General features: G+C 44.0%; 2 protein-coding genes across 7 annotated transcripts in view; one reads left to right on the top strand and one right to left on the bottom strand.

Moving 5' to 3' along the window:
• CTPS2 (CTP synthase 2) overlaps positions 1–14,333 on the top strand; it is a 150,205-nt gene that overhangs the window by 76,326 nt on the left and 59,546 nt on the right. The window lies entirely within an intron of this gene.
• S100G (S100 calcium binding protein G) lies at positions 3,655–8,353 on the bottom strand. The gene is made up of 2 exons (XM_055081802.1): positions 7,188–8,353; positions 3,655–3,916 (listed from the first exon to the last, which is right to left on the bottom strand). Exons 1-2 carry the CDS (start codon positions 7,320–7,322, stop codon positions 3,812–3,814), a joined length of 240 nt encoding a protein of 79 aa, XP_054937777.1. The 5' UTR covers positions 7,323–8,353; the 3' UTR covers positions 3,655–3,811.

Raw genomic sequence — 14,333 nt, 5'->3', positions numbered from 1 at the left:
CGACTTGCGCGTCCGGAGCCTGTGCTCCGCAACGGGAGAGGCCACGACAGTGAGAGGCCCGCGTAAAAAAAAAAAAAAAAAAAAAAAAAAGTTTACTGGAAAAGCAGAGTACATACGGAAAGAAGCACAGGCGAACTCAGGGAGAGAGTCGCGCGAGTCGCGCCTTTGGGAAGTTTAAACCCTTTATGAGGGGGCAGTCTTCCGGGTCTTTGTCTTCTTCTTGGCCAATTGTATTGTTTTGACCCCATGGCTAATTTGTCTCTGGACCTTCCCCTGGGTGTACACGCACCCCTCAGTCAAGATGGCTTTCATCGCAAAGGCCTCTGGGAGGGAGGTAGCAGGACTTACTGTGGTCTGGCATCTCCTGCCTTTTTGACCCTGTGAAGGCTTTTATGCATGTGTAGTGTCTCCCTTGCCCCAAGGATGGGAAATGTATGACCTCTCGATCTTTTAACAGGGTTTAGGCCGTCTCTGTCTCTGCCATAAAAGTGTCCAGTGTCCGGTTATCTACCCTGTTCCTGTTTCTTATATTGAGGTGCAGATCTCGAAATATAGATGGGAGTCCGGTCATAAATATGTAGTCCTGGAGCCCGTTTGTCTCTTGCCCCAGGAAATGTAAACCGGAGGCTGGTAATGAATGTCTGGCCTGGAGCTCATCTTCTTCTCACCCCAGGAGGTGTGAACAGGAGGCCAGTTGTAAATGCCTAGCCTGGAGCCCACCTATCTCCTGCCTCAGTTTCTTCTGTGTCCTTTCAGAGATTTTTTTTTTTAGCTCATGTTCAAGCAAATTTAAATATATGACCTCCCCCCACCTTGCCCTCAAGTCACTATCTACTGCCTAACTCATTTATGCCTGGCCCACTTTGGGCCACCCTGGCTGGCCTTGTTCTAGATGTTTACATCACCAGGACTTGCCTGTCTGAGATGCAACTCCTCAGCCTATGGACAGCCCCCTGCCCGCTCTATGGGTTGTTGGGGAGGAAGACATTTTCCTCTACCCTTCTAGGTTCTTCTGGCTGGTCTAAGAATTAAATGGACATGAGGCAGATTAACAGGAGAAAATCACACAAAAGTTGAATAACATGAATACATGGGAGAGAAGGCTTTTACCTTGAATACCATCTTTGGCTAAAGGCAAAAGAGGGTATGGACAGTGGGGAGTCAGTTATGGGAGGTGACCAGGAAAAGCACGGTAAACAAGGGTGAGCTTTTCATGCAGATGTAAGCCTTTGCCTTCTCCATTGATAAGTTTCTAGAGATTTGGTCATCCTCCTCTTCTTGGTACAGTCAAGGAGACACCCTTACAAGTGGAGATTTTCCTTATGCATGTAAATGTTTCTTACAACAGGGTAACTTCTACTTGGTTTTCAGCGTTTCTCCCATGTCTGCTGTTTCTTAGAAAATAACCAGCTTAAAAGAATTCATATGCCAAAGAGACATAGGGGGGCAAATTCTGCTCCCCTACAGGGTGAACGAGGTGGGGAGTGGGTGTGTGCCCACCTTAGAGTGCCTTCAAGTGCACAGTTGAAGCTACTGGGAAAATTACAGCAGCCAGCTTGACTGACATACCCAGCACACACTTCAAATATGTTAGGTTAAAAAAACTGACTCAAAGGCAGTACTTTTCAGGCAGTAATTCTCAGCTTGAGAGTAAGGTCATAGCAGAATCTTCAGGAGGGCTTGTGTAGTTTTAAATCCATTCAGTGTTGTCATTTCCTACATTTTGAAAGTGGAAATAATCCCATATCTTTCTTTTTTTTTTTTTTTTTTTTCGGTGCGGTACACGGGCCTCTCACTGCTGTGGCCTCTCCCGTTGCGGAGCGCAGGCTCCGGACACGCCGGCTCAGCGGCCATGGCTCACGGGCCCAGGCGCTCCGCGGCACGTGGGATCTTCCCGGACCGGGGCATGGACCCGCGTCCCCCGCATCGGCAGGCGGACCCCCAGCCACTGCGCCACCAGGGAAGCCAATCCCATATCTTTCTGAAGTCAACTACAGAAAGTAAAGTGTGGCAATTTTGGCTCTAGAGCTTGAGTTAAAAATAAAAACATCGAAGAACATTGTTCAAAGGCATGCGCTATTGCTCCCAATGTTACCCCGAAACTGGGTTCACCTCTTCATGGGTGTTGAGCCAAAAGATGCTACCAAGCCAAAGAATGGGAGGAGGAAGGATCTGTTACTTGCAGCAAGTAAGGAGAACACCAGGGATCTTTCCCAAAGCAGTGTCTCCCTGAAAACTGGGGAAGTTTTAAGCTAAGGGTACATGCATATTCACGAAGGAGCTTGGGTGGTCCACACAGTCCAAGCTTTAGTTGGTTGAAGTCACAAGGGTCAGAAAAGGTCAACATTGTCATCCCTTAGGTTCCAGTTGATCTGGTGGTTGAGTGCTGCGGGCTAGTCTTTACTGCTGAAACAGAACTGGGGGTCTTTACAACTGATATATTATCTTTGCTCTTGTTACGTCTCTTGCCTGATAACAGTCATTTGTTCCTACATTGTTTTCTTAAGGTCATTAATTACTGAGACCTGTTCAAGGACAAGCATTATGGCCAGGCTTAGATCACAAAATGGCTTAGGCCAAAAATGGGTTCTCTTATGTCAAGAAAACCAGCCATGCCTGGTTTTCTTCCTCTGGGGACGTGCTACCCTATGTGCTTACACCGCAGGGGTTAAAATTGCTTTTGAGGGGCGGTGATGGGTCACAAAACCATCTTATACCATGTCTAAAGCGCAGATATGAATGTGGTACATAAACAGGTATACACACAATATATATGTGGAATTAAAATTTCGTTAGAGGGGCAATTGGGAAAAAAATGTCTAACAAGGCTCATTAGGAGAGTGATAATGAACAGAAAGGTTGAGATGCTGGTCAAAGGGAATGGGTGCAGTGCTGACGATTTGTGGGTGTTTCCGAGGAGGGGAGAGTGGTGGTCAGGATAAAGACCTGGCTTCCAGGGCACTGTTGTGGTGGGCTGCCGTGGCCAACTTAGACTGATTTGACTTTGCCATTTTAACTGTCTGGTAAGGGGCAGAAGAAAGTTACTCCTCTCCCGCTCCTCCCTCTTTCCCTCCCCCCAGCTGGATTCAACTAGTAGAACTTGAGGACTAGCTGTTTCTCAGATACCCAGCGTCCCAGCATCGCAGGATGCCAGAGCTGGAGGGCCCTATGCCTTCCTGTCCCTTTTATTTTCCACATCACATACTAGAACCGAGGCCATCCCCTCAATGATGGAATGGAACTGACTCTCTGGACATACATTCCTTTTGCTCCCCCAAAGGGTCATTGATTCAAGAGGCACAGCTGGTGCTGGGAGGTGACTTTAAAGACAAGCGTCTGTTTTGTGAAGTCTGTTTCTCCCTAGCCATTGACTAGAATGAAATACGAGTTGATGTTGGGAATGATGTGAGCCCTGTGTGGCTGCGGAGGGAGAGCCGGGAGGGGGTTATTCTGGTGGACGAGTGGAGGGAGGGAGTTGGTTTGACTCGTCAGAATTCTTTCCAACTCTCTGCCACCATCTTTGTGGTCTTGGTCAAGATCATGGAAGTATTCTGGGCCTTTTTTTTTTCTTTATAAATCTATAAATTAGATGCATCAAATTAAGGTTACTTTCAAATCTAGTAAGCTACAGGGGTCAGTACTTGACAAGGTGAGACATGTCTAAGGATTTCTTTATTCAGTAATTAGACCTCACTACTTGATCATTACAATTGCAAAGAATTAAGTGGAGACAATGGTGGTTTCGTACAGAATAGGGCCACATCCCAGGCACTCCTCTTCCGGTTCTTAGAATGATGTTTTGTTTTTTCCTTCACTGGGATATCTTTTTTACTAACCCCTGGAATTCTTCGAAACTAACTTCTCCATCTCCATTCTTGTCCAGTTCTTGAAAGAGGTCATCTAGGGTGCTTGGACCCTGGTTTTAGACAAAAAGGATGGGATAGAAGAGAGGAGAGAAAATGATTCAGTTACTTCTGCACATTCTCCGAAATTAGAGACACTGGGTCTGCGTTCCTAGAAGGCAATTGAGTTTTCAGTCACATGTTACTGATAGAGATGAAAAAAACCAACTTTAGTTGTAGTATTGCTTCATGTCACAGAACTGACTACCCTTTTTTAAAAAAAACTATATCATACATTTATTATTTTAAAATTGATAATGTGTATTTTAAAATAATTGGTTTCCTATGTAAACTAAATCTAAATCATTCTTTTGAGAAGAAGTCCCAGGGCTTTACTTGACTGCCGAGGGGCCCTGCTCCCAGGTTTCCCTGGTAGCTGGTTTGGCATCCAGCCCAGAGCTGGACCAGCATGTGATCCTAGGCTTGCCATGGGCCAGCCCCATGCCAAAGCTTTTCCTTAGCCTGTGCAATTCTCCCAGCTGCTGTGTGGGGGAGATCCACTTTACAGATGAGGAAACTGAGGCTTTGAGACACCCGCTGACTTGCTCAGGGTCCCCAGCTGGTAAGTAGAGGGCTTGGGGTTCAAACACTGACTCCAGAGCTCAACCCCTTAATTAGCAACCACCCTAGTTTTTTGCCAAACCCCGGGTTGCAGCCCACTGCTATGCTATGCAGGATGACTTTGGTTCAGTGGTTCTCACACTTTGGCATGCGTCAGAATCACCAGGTGGGCTTGCTGACCTTAGTAAACCCAAACTGATGGGTGGTCCTACTCCCAGAGCTTCCGATTCACTAGGCTTGGGGGGGGACCTGAGAATCTGTATTTCCAACAGGTTCCTGGGCGGTGTTGATGCTGCTGGTCCAGGACTGACTACTCAGAGAACCACTGCTTGTTACATCAGATCATGTTCAGCTCAACTCCCTTTTGACTACTGGTATTCCTGTAGTGAATTAAGCAGAATTAATTTTTGTCTCTGCTGTAGGGGTGGAAAAATTTCCCTTCTGGGTTCTTTGGCTGGTCTATTAATTAAATTGACATAGACAGATCAACAGGAGAAAAACAAGTTTAATTACATACGTACAGGGTACCCCATAAAAATATGATACCCAAAGGAAAGCCAGGTGACTGAGGCTTATATAACATCCGGGGCTAAGGCTACAAAAGGAAGGAAGGCCATTCACAGGTAGGCAGAGATGTTTGGAAAACAAAAGTTTGGCCTGTTATACAGATACATTTCTTAGGAAAAAAGGAATCTCTAGCAAGAGCTCTCTTCCTGGTAAAAGAAGAGCTCTCTTCTTTGCAGTGTAAATTTAGGCAGTTGAGTGGGAGGTAAAGAGCTTTCCCTGAATCTTTGGGTTTTGATTGCTTTTAGTTCCAAGTAATCTTCATGCTAAAGTGGCATATTTCAGGGAGACTTGTTCTGAGCCCCTCCACTGCCATAAAACTCAAATCTTAAAGCCATCACAACTCTGACTTTCAGGTTAGGAGTCTCTGTGGCGAAACAGTACCCAGGAAACCTATTGAAATAACAGTTTAGTTTATAAGTCAGCTTCAAAAATTTTTTTTAAATTGTGGTAAAAAAACACGTAAGATAACATTCCCCATCTTAACTATTTTTAAGTATACGGTTCACTAATGTTAAGTATGTTCACATTGTTGTGCAACAAATCTCTACATCAAGGTATGCTTTAATCCCTAAGATTCCTGTAAAGACACTTGGCACTTAGCTATGCTCACAAGACCAAACTGTGTTAGTTATTTAGCATCTGTTTTATAAATACCAAGCACTGTTTTCTTGAAGCATTTGCTAGATTCTAAACCATACAAGGTGATGTGATGTAAACAGAGTATAGCTTAGAAAACCTTAGAAATCCATATGGAAATATAATCAGTACATGACTTGATAAGTAGATTTTTCACAACTTACCATTAGTCTTCCTACCTTTATCCAAATTAGAAAAGTCATATGTGCTTTTTATAGCAAATACATAAAATATAGAAAAATACAGAAAAATTCACCAATCTTACCTTATTTAAAAACAACTTGTTTGAATAGCTTGCCTAGGCTTTCCTGTCAGATTATTATTTTTCTTCTTTTTCTTATTATTTTCTATTATTCCTATTATTATTTTTCTTCCTTTTGGAAAAATTTAAGAGTTTTTTGAAAAGTTGAATCTTTCTCAGAAACACTGGTTTTTATTTTTAATTAGAAAGTTTCTTTCTGCTAGTACCTTTAACTTTTTAAGTTATTTCACATTTTATCTATAAGACAATATCGATTATAAGGTCATCGAATTCAGCTACTTCACTTTTTAGTACTAAAAACAGAAACCTTAACAACTAAAACTAGAAACCTTCTCACATGTCATATTGACAGAAGGGACATTTCTGGTTAAAAACTGAGAACCAAATTCTGAAGTTAGAGATAAGCAGGGACCAAGTCAAATGTAACAGGTAGTTGCACAGTTGCTTCCATTTTGAAGATGGTTTTTAGTTCCAAGGGAAAGAGTGTATTGGAGCAAAGAGAGTTAACCTTTCCCTATTCCTTATTGCCTCTAGATGCATTTTGATTTTGATAACTCTGGGATGGTTTTGATCAGAAACTTTATGGCTGAGGAAATGTAATCCTTTCCTGAAAGTTGGTTAGAAACGCGTGGTTGCTCATTAGCACAAATTTAGGTGCTTAACACAAATTAACACAAATGTAAATGCTTTTGAAATAGAAATGGGTGTCGCCAGAGGGCAATTTATCAGCATGAAGCCGGTTTTCTTAACAGGCTGCCAAGTAAGTGTTGGTCTAGTTGAGAGATCCTACCTATAACAGAGGAGCACATCCAAGTCCAGTTCCTATAACCGTACAGGCCTCGTTGTTTTCCTAAAGCCTGGCACAGGGGTGCTGAATCCAGGCTGAAGGCCTTAGTGTGTTTACTTGGCAACCTGCGGGTCTTCCAGGCCTAGCTTGGTAAGAGTGCGATCATGGCTTCTGTTTACTATGGCTGGTCCCGGGGAGTTCTGTGTCAAGGCTGTGGGCAATAGAAGGCGTAGTTCGTGCTTTCTAGGAGCTTGCCTTCTGAAATGTGGCCTGCCCTCAGGGGAGGAAAGCACACATTCAAGCGCCCTCCCTCCGGTGATGCCCATGCCTGGGCTGCTGGGCTCTCTGCCTCAGATGGAGCTCTGATCCGTCTCGTCGCAGACCTCAGCCTCTCCCCGCGTCCTTTCCTCTCTTCTCCCCTCCCTTCCCACCATCGCCGCCCCATCAGCGGGCTCTGTGGTGGTATACTCACTTTTAGTAAACTGGGGAATTCAGTCTGAATCAATAGCTTCAGCTCCTCCTTCGACAGCTGGTTTGGATCACCTTCTTTGGCTGCGTATTTTTCAAAAATGCCCTTCAGTTCTTCAGGAAACTTGTTTGTACTCATTTTGGTGTCCTGTAAATTGGGAAAGAAGTGACCTTACCAAAAAGCTGAAGTATTTTATACTGATGGTTGCCAGCAGGAGTTGAGTGCTTTTGGGCTGTTTCCTTGGCATAGGTGAGAGAGAATAAAGAATAGGGGAGAGGTGAAGATAAAGAGGAGGAGGAGGAGGAGAGAGGGGGCGGGAACTGTGGGAATCACAACGTACCAGTGACTGAAAACGTGTTTTAAAAATAATCATCTTAGATAGGTTGTTAAATGTCTGTTTTTAGAGTACATCTGTTAGAAGATAGTCTTTGGAGCCAAATACTCTTACTAGTAATTATGACATTTTTCACTTTTTAGGTACCTGCTCTGCACTCTGTAGGCTGTGATCTTCAGCTTCTAGCCTCTTAAGTTACTGGTAATATCTTTAGATGGCACAAACCCACTTTTTCTCTAGACCGTGATCTTTCACACCATTCTGAAAGGAAGCAGAAGCAGCTACAGGTAGTACTAAAATCGCACTTACCTGGTCGTCCAGCAGTGCAGCAGCTGGAAGAATCAAGTAGGAGTGTGAGAAGCTGAGCAGGATCCTGCGACTTTTATAGTCTTTACAGATACACCACCCTGATTATGAAATTTTCCTTTTGTTTGCCATTTAAGGGTAATTATTAATGATTTTTGAAACCCAAGCCTAAGACTGCATGAGCTTCATAATTAAGGGCAAGATCCAATAAAGGGCCACTTCAACAGTTGCTTAATGGTTCAGAGTCCCAAGTATAAGCTTGGATTCTTTACCCCTTAGATTATATTTTCCCTACAGTGTGGAACTAGGATGTTTGCTCACTGTTCACATTTCAGAAAGCTCAAATATGGAGGGTTGGTTTTTTTCAATTTAGTTGCATATTTAGGCTTGAAAAAAATAATTTTCTGCACATCAAGAAAAAAATGCTGAAATAGATAATCAAATACTACATAGTTTAAAGAATTGCCTTGGACTTCCCTGGTGGCGCAGTGGTTGAGAGTCCGCCTGCCGATGCAGGGGACACGGATTCGTGCCCACATGCCGCGGAGCGGCTGGGCCCGTGAGCCATGGCCGCTGAGCCTGTGCGTCCGGAGCCTGTGCTCCACAAAGGGAGAGGCCACAACAGTGAGAGGCCCGCATACCGCAAAAAAAAAAAAAAAAAAAAAAAAAAAAAAAAAAAAAAAAAGAATTGCCTTATAGCCTTTGTAGTCCCTCTGATGTTTTGTACATATAAGGTGGTTAAATTTTTTTTAATAAACATCCACTTTAAAAAAATTAATTAATTAATTAGGCTCTGTTGGGTCTTAGTTGCTGCGCGCGGGCTTTTCTCTAGATGCGGCGAGCGGGGGGCTACTCTTCGTTGCGGTGCGCAGTCTTCTCATTGCGGTGGCTTCTCGTTGCGGAACATGGGCTCTAGGTGCGGGGGCTTCAGTAGTTGTGGCGCGCGGGCTTAGTAGTTGTGGCTCGCGGGGTCTAGAGTGCTGCCTCAGTACTTGTGGCGCACGGGCTTGGTTGCTCTGCAGCATGTGGGATCTTCCCAGACCAGGGCTCGAACCTGTGTCCCCTGCATTGGCAGGTGGATTCTTAACCACTGTGCCACCAGGGAAGTCCCTAGGTAGTTAAATTTTTGAATAACTGAATGAATGAATGAATAAAATATCATTGAGAAGCAGGTTTAAGAAGTCGGGGGAAGATACACAATAATTTGTGGTTTCATTTGGCAAAGCAAGATTGCCAAATAGCATGGTCATTTTTCAACTTTTTCATTATTTGTTGTTCCCATATGTGCTTTTTATTTCTCATTGCTTTTCCTTGCCAAATCTATTTTGTTAATCTTTCTAAAAACTCGTGAAAACACTTGACTTACTTTTATTCAATTGGAATTACTTCAAACTTTTGGAACTGCCAGGATTTAAAATTGGTGACTAAATTTATTTCTCTTAGAAAGAGTTCCATGAAAGAATTAGGACATTTCCCGGGAACATTGATCCGATACTGAATGTAACTCACAAAAGGGGGTTCCAGGTCAACTTTAAAAGCACTTATCAACTTTTAAATACTTGTATTTGTCCACACTTTTTATGGACCTTTTCTATATTTAGTTTTCTGTGGCCCTTTGTCATACTGCAGACAAATTCAGGATTAAAATATTGGACTGTATTTCTCTCTGAGGCTTTTCAGTTCTAAAATTCGAAGGCCTTATTTACCTTGGAGAACAAATGTGAAATCTTATATGTAGAGTTCCTTAAAAGCTGCCACCAATCCTGAGTCCTGATCATTCCATGCACCTTAGCTGTCTTGTGTATGTTATTCTCGCTTTTATTGCAGGTTATTTGACATTGGTAGGCATCAGTAGTGACTATGTATTAACTCACTTCTTGAGTAAAGATAGGCACTTTGCTTTTAGCTGTAAGATTTATCCAAAAATGTTCTGATTTTGGCAAAGTATTTTAATCAAGATTTTAGAGAATTTCTCGAGTTTTTATACTTATGCTCTGTCTTACCTGGGAGGAAGGAGGCTTTTGCTGAACAGTCATGAAAATATCTTTTTCCGCCAACACTTTTTAAAAAAAAATTCAAATCTACAGAAAATTTGCAGGAAGAGTCAATGAATACCAACCCACCTTTCGCCCAGATTCACTAATCGGTAACATTTCCACATTTGCTTTCTCTTTCTATGGACAACCACCCCAACCCCAACCATCTGAGAATCGGTTACAGACATCCAGACACTAACCCCCTAAATACCTCAGCATCTTATCTCGTAAGGACAAGGGCATTCTCTTACACAACCACAATGCCATTATCACAGCCTGTATTCACATCTCCCCAGTTGTTGAAATAGCATCTTAAATTATCTGTTCTCTCAAATTACCGCTTGTGAGCTAAAATCAACATGGCAGTTGTTTTATTTCTTGAGTCTATTGAAGAAATGATTTTAATAACTGTATGTGATCTTAATAACAATATAATATATAACTATATGATTTTAACAAGTATATATTGTATGAGATAATATATGTTGTATGTAACACATGAAATGTATATATGAACACACGTGTGTGTGAGCATGTGTGTATATAAAATGAACTCTAAGAAAAACATTTGGAACAGTATTGTTTAACAGTCTTTTAGGCTACAAATCTCTAGTTTCAAGGGAAGACCTCTGATTAAAACAGGCCCACTGCTGCTTGTTGTCAGAACTTAGGCTTGTGGTAAACGCTAACAGAACGGGAAAAACACCCCGTCGGTCGTCTTATATTTTCACTTGCTCACCTCTGCAAGTCACATCTCTCGTGTCTTATTTTTCTCTTTACCTGTGGACTCAAGTGTGAGGGTGAACCTGCAGTGGGAAACATGAAATCCACCTATAGATACTCTCATGAAACATTAACTAAAAATATATGGAGATGGGTGATAAATACAGGGTGTGTTCAAAAGAGTGCATTTTGAAACCAGAGAAGGGGGAAAAAATGACAGGCACAAGATGGGTAATGGAAAAATGGAGAGGCAAAGGTTATTTCACCTCACCGTTCAATTGCTTGATCTTTGGACAGACTTCAGTTTTTCCTAGGAAAGCCAAGAGTAACTTATTTTACAAGCTGGGGGTACCACAGGTCTCTGTGGCAGCAGCGCCTCAAAAAAGCACCTCGGGAAGAGGGTAGTGTCAGCAGCCAGGCCCTGCGAAGCAAAATGGGTGTGAAATGCTGTCTGTGGGCTCGTGTTGTCTTTGATGCTGAGGTTTGGGAGAGACCCTGACTATTAAAGAGCAGCTGTCCCTAAAAGGGAGCCCCCCCACCCCAAGACAGAGTTCACCTTTCACTTCCATCCTCTGCCCTGGGTGCCAGAGTTTGCAGAGGCCTCCTTATCAGAGCCCGGGACTATCGAGGGCTGCTTTTTACCATGGGCTGTGTGCTGCCCCTGCACCCGACCCGTTAGTCCAGAAATTCTGTAGCACCCGTGTCGAGTGGATGCCGCTGTTACCTCCAGTCTACAGAGACGGTCAAGGACCCGTTCAAGGTCACGCCACTGGGGACTGGCAGAGCTGGGGTTCAAGTCCAGAGCCAGCCCGCACCCTCAGCCACCATGCCACCTGCCCCATCTCAGGAGTAGGGCTTCTGTGAGGAGAGCTGGGCAGTGTTAGTGTGAGGCTCAGAGGCAGGGCTTAAGTGTCATGATCACACCTGAAGGTATAAGAATGTTCTTTTCCTAGTGGAAGTAACATAGACCTTATTTTACTGGTGGAAAAAAACAAGTTAAAAAAACTAGAAAATATCTACATATTTCTAGGACTTCTCAATGCTTTCACCATTGTAGATTCCATCCTCACGCTGCCCTGATGCTGCAGAGAAGTACCGGCCCTGTGTCAGGTGAGAGGTGAGCTTGGGCACAGCGTACCTTGGCCTCAGAGCAGGCCACTGCCCCTCTCCCCTTCCGTCTGTGACTTGGTCTCAGAGACCCTCCACTTTTTGTAGGCCCACTGACCAGTCCCTGGGTCTCCTCTGTTAGTTTTTGGTTAAAATCCAGGGAGATTTAATGATGGAACGCTTGATCCAAACCTGCCATTGTGCTGAACTCTGGTGGTGCTAGAGAAGAAGATCTAGTCCTTGTGCGTGAGGAGCCCACACTTTAGTTTCTGAGAGGAGACGCATATACGAAATGATGGAGGAGGTCAAAGTTGTATACGATAAAGGACTGTATTAGTTTCCTATTGCTGCTGTAACAAATGACCACCAACTTAGTGACAAATTTATTTTTTTACAGGTCTGGAGCTCAGAAGCATTTCTTCTGGAGGCTCTAGGGGAGAATCTATTTCTTTGCCTTTTCCACCTTCTAGAGACTGCCTGCTAATGGCCCTTTCCGCCATCTTTAAAGCCAGCCATGTGGCCTCTTCCAGTCTCTCTCTTCCTCTCTCTCTGACCTCTGCTTCGTTATCACATCTCCATCACTGATTCTGACCCTCCTGCTTCTTCCTATGAAGACCCTGTGGTTACGTTGGGCCCACCCTGATAACCCTAGATAATTTTACCGTCTCAAGAGGCTTTATTTAATCAGGCCTGCAAAGTCCCTTTTGCCATGGAAGGCAACATATTCACGGTTTCTGGGGACTAGGACTTGGACATCTTTGGGGGGGCCGTTATTCAGCCTACCACTTATTGGAAATGAATTAACACTGTGTAGGTCATTTGTTTGGTAGGGTGAGCATAACAGTGGTATTAAGTATGGCACGGTAAGGAGAACTGGAGGTTGCCCCTAAAGTGCAAGCCCACGTGGGATGGTGGGGAGAAGCCATCTCAGGGAAAGTAGTGAAGAGACGGTATGTATGTAGTGGCGTCGAGGGGAGGGGAGCAGAGGCGCCATCGGCGGTGGACCTATCCAGCTGAGGTAGAAACCACGGGTCAGAATATGTGGGGAGAGCATAGATGGTTCCTGAATGAGGTGGAACCTCCGTGCCACATGGAAGGGTTTAGATTTAGTCTGCAACGATGGAGGCTGCTGTAGCTGCCCAGCTACTGGAGATGGTCTGCTGGGAGGTAGGCTTCTCTAGTGTCCCCAAATGAAATGTCCAAAGGCAAGGGACTGGACAGAAGCTGGCCTTACCAGGGTTCTCTCAGGTAGGTCAGAAGGCTTGCACTCTTTCCCACACTGCCATTTAGGAATTTCATCTTTGGGAATTCCCTGGCAGTCTAATGGTTAGGACTCCGCACTTTCACTGCCGAGGCTCAGGCTTAGTTCCCTGGTTGGGGAACTAAGATCCTGCAAGCTGCGCTCCGTGGCCAAAAAAAAAAAGGGGGGGTGGGCAAATTTCATCTTTGATAAGAGAACCTAACTTCCCTAGACTTTGTTGTTGAAGGCACCCAGGACTCCTGAAGTCTTGAACCCATTACACTTTTATCATGGGCTGCAGAAACTTGGGTAAAGGTTAATTAGCGCCGTGTTTGTCCTTACATGGTACTTTTACATCTCCTAAAGCTTTATCACCACCAATATTTGTTACTTATTGATCCTTTTTTATTTTTCTTCTGCACTATGGCTCGGTTCCAAGAAACGACAGATCCGTAGTGGGGATCAGATGACAGCTTGTATTTACGCAAACTCAGAATGGGCCGAGGCGACCCTTTTGCAATGGAAGAGGCATTTTCCTCTTAGTTGCAAAATCTAGGGTATTTTGAAAATGTTGGGATTAAAACTAAAGCGTATCTGAAGTTCTTTAACCACCCCAGTAATGATAAAAGATATGTTTTAAAACTGTGATGTTCTCCTATCTCTCAGGCTTTTTGCGGAAGGAATGCCAGGAACAAAGACGTTTCCTTAATTTTGTTGCTCAATCAGGTCACTTGTAACCCGAGAGGCAGTCATACTGTCATCTTTAGAGCTGGTAGGACGGCCTGATAACTCTGCAAGGCAACTGGTTTGGCCAGGCTTGACCAGAAGTACCCTGTGTTCTCTGCCTTCCCCAGCCGTCCCCTTCTGGAGTGTTTCGGTTCTCCCAGCTGGACCCTGGCCAGGACGTTCTTTTTTTTTTAACATCTTTAATGGAGTATAATTGCTTTACAATGGTGTGTTAGTTTCTGCTTTATAACAAACTGGATCAGCTCTACATATACGTATATCCCCCTATCACCTTCCTTTTGCGTCTCCCTCCCACCCTCCCTATCCCACCCCTCTAGGTGGACACAAACCACCTAGCTGATCTCCCTGTGCCATGCGGCTGCTTCTCACTAGCTATGGATTTTACATTGGGGAGTGTATATATGTCCATGCCACTCTCTCACTTCATCACAGCTCTCGCCTTCCCCCTCCCCGTGTCCTCAAGTCCATTCTCTAGTAGGTCTGCGTCTTTATTCCCGTCCTGCCCCTAGGTTCTTCATAACCATTTTTTTTTTTTAGATTTCATATATATGTGTTAGCATGTGGTATTTGTTTTTCTCTTTCTGACTTACTTCACTCTGTATGACAGACTCTAGGTCCATCCACCTCACTACAAATAACTCAATTTCGTTTCTTCT

This window comes from Physeter macrocephalus, chromosome 21 (genome assembly GCF_002837175.3).
Source record: "Physeter macrocephalus isolate SW-GA chromosome 21, ASM283717v5, whole genome shotgun sequence".
Taxonomy (NCBI): Eukaryota; Metazoa; Chordata; class Mammalia; order Artiodactyla; family Physeteridae; genus Physeter; species Physeter macrocephalus.
This window is presented reverse-complemented; position numbering and strand designations above follow the sequence as displayed.

What these genes read in the sequence shown, in the direction of transcription:
- S100G (XM_055081802.1), bottom strand. Translation starts at nt 7,322, where the DNA reads ATGAGTACAAACAAGTTTCCTGAAGAACTGAAGGGCATTTTTGAAAAA. An exon ending in AATTCCCCAGTTTACTAAAA is followed by an intron (nt 3,917 to 7,187) that starts GTGAGTATACCA and finishes GTCTAAAACCAG; the next exon opens with GGTCCAAGCACCCTAGATGA.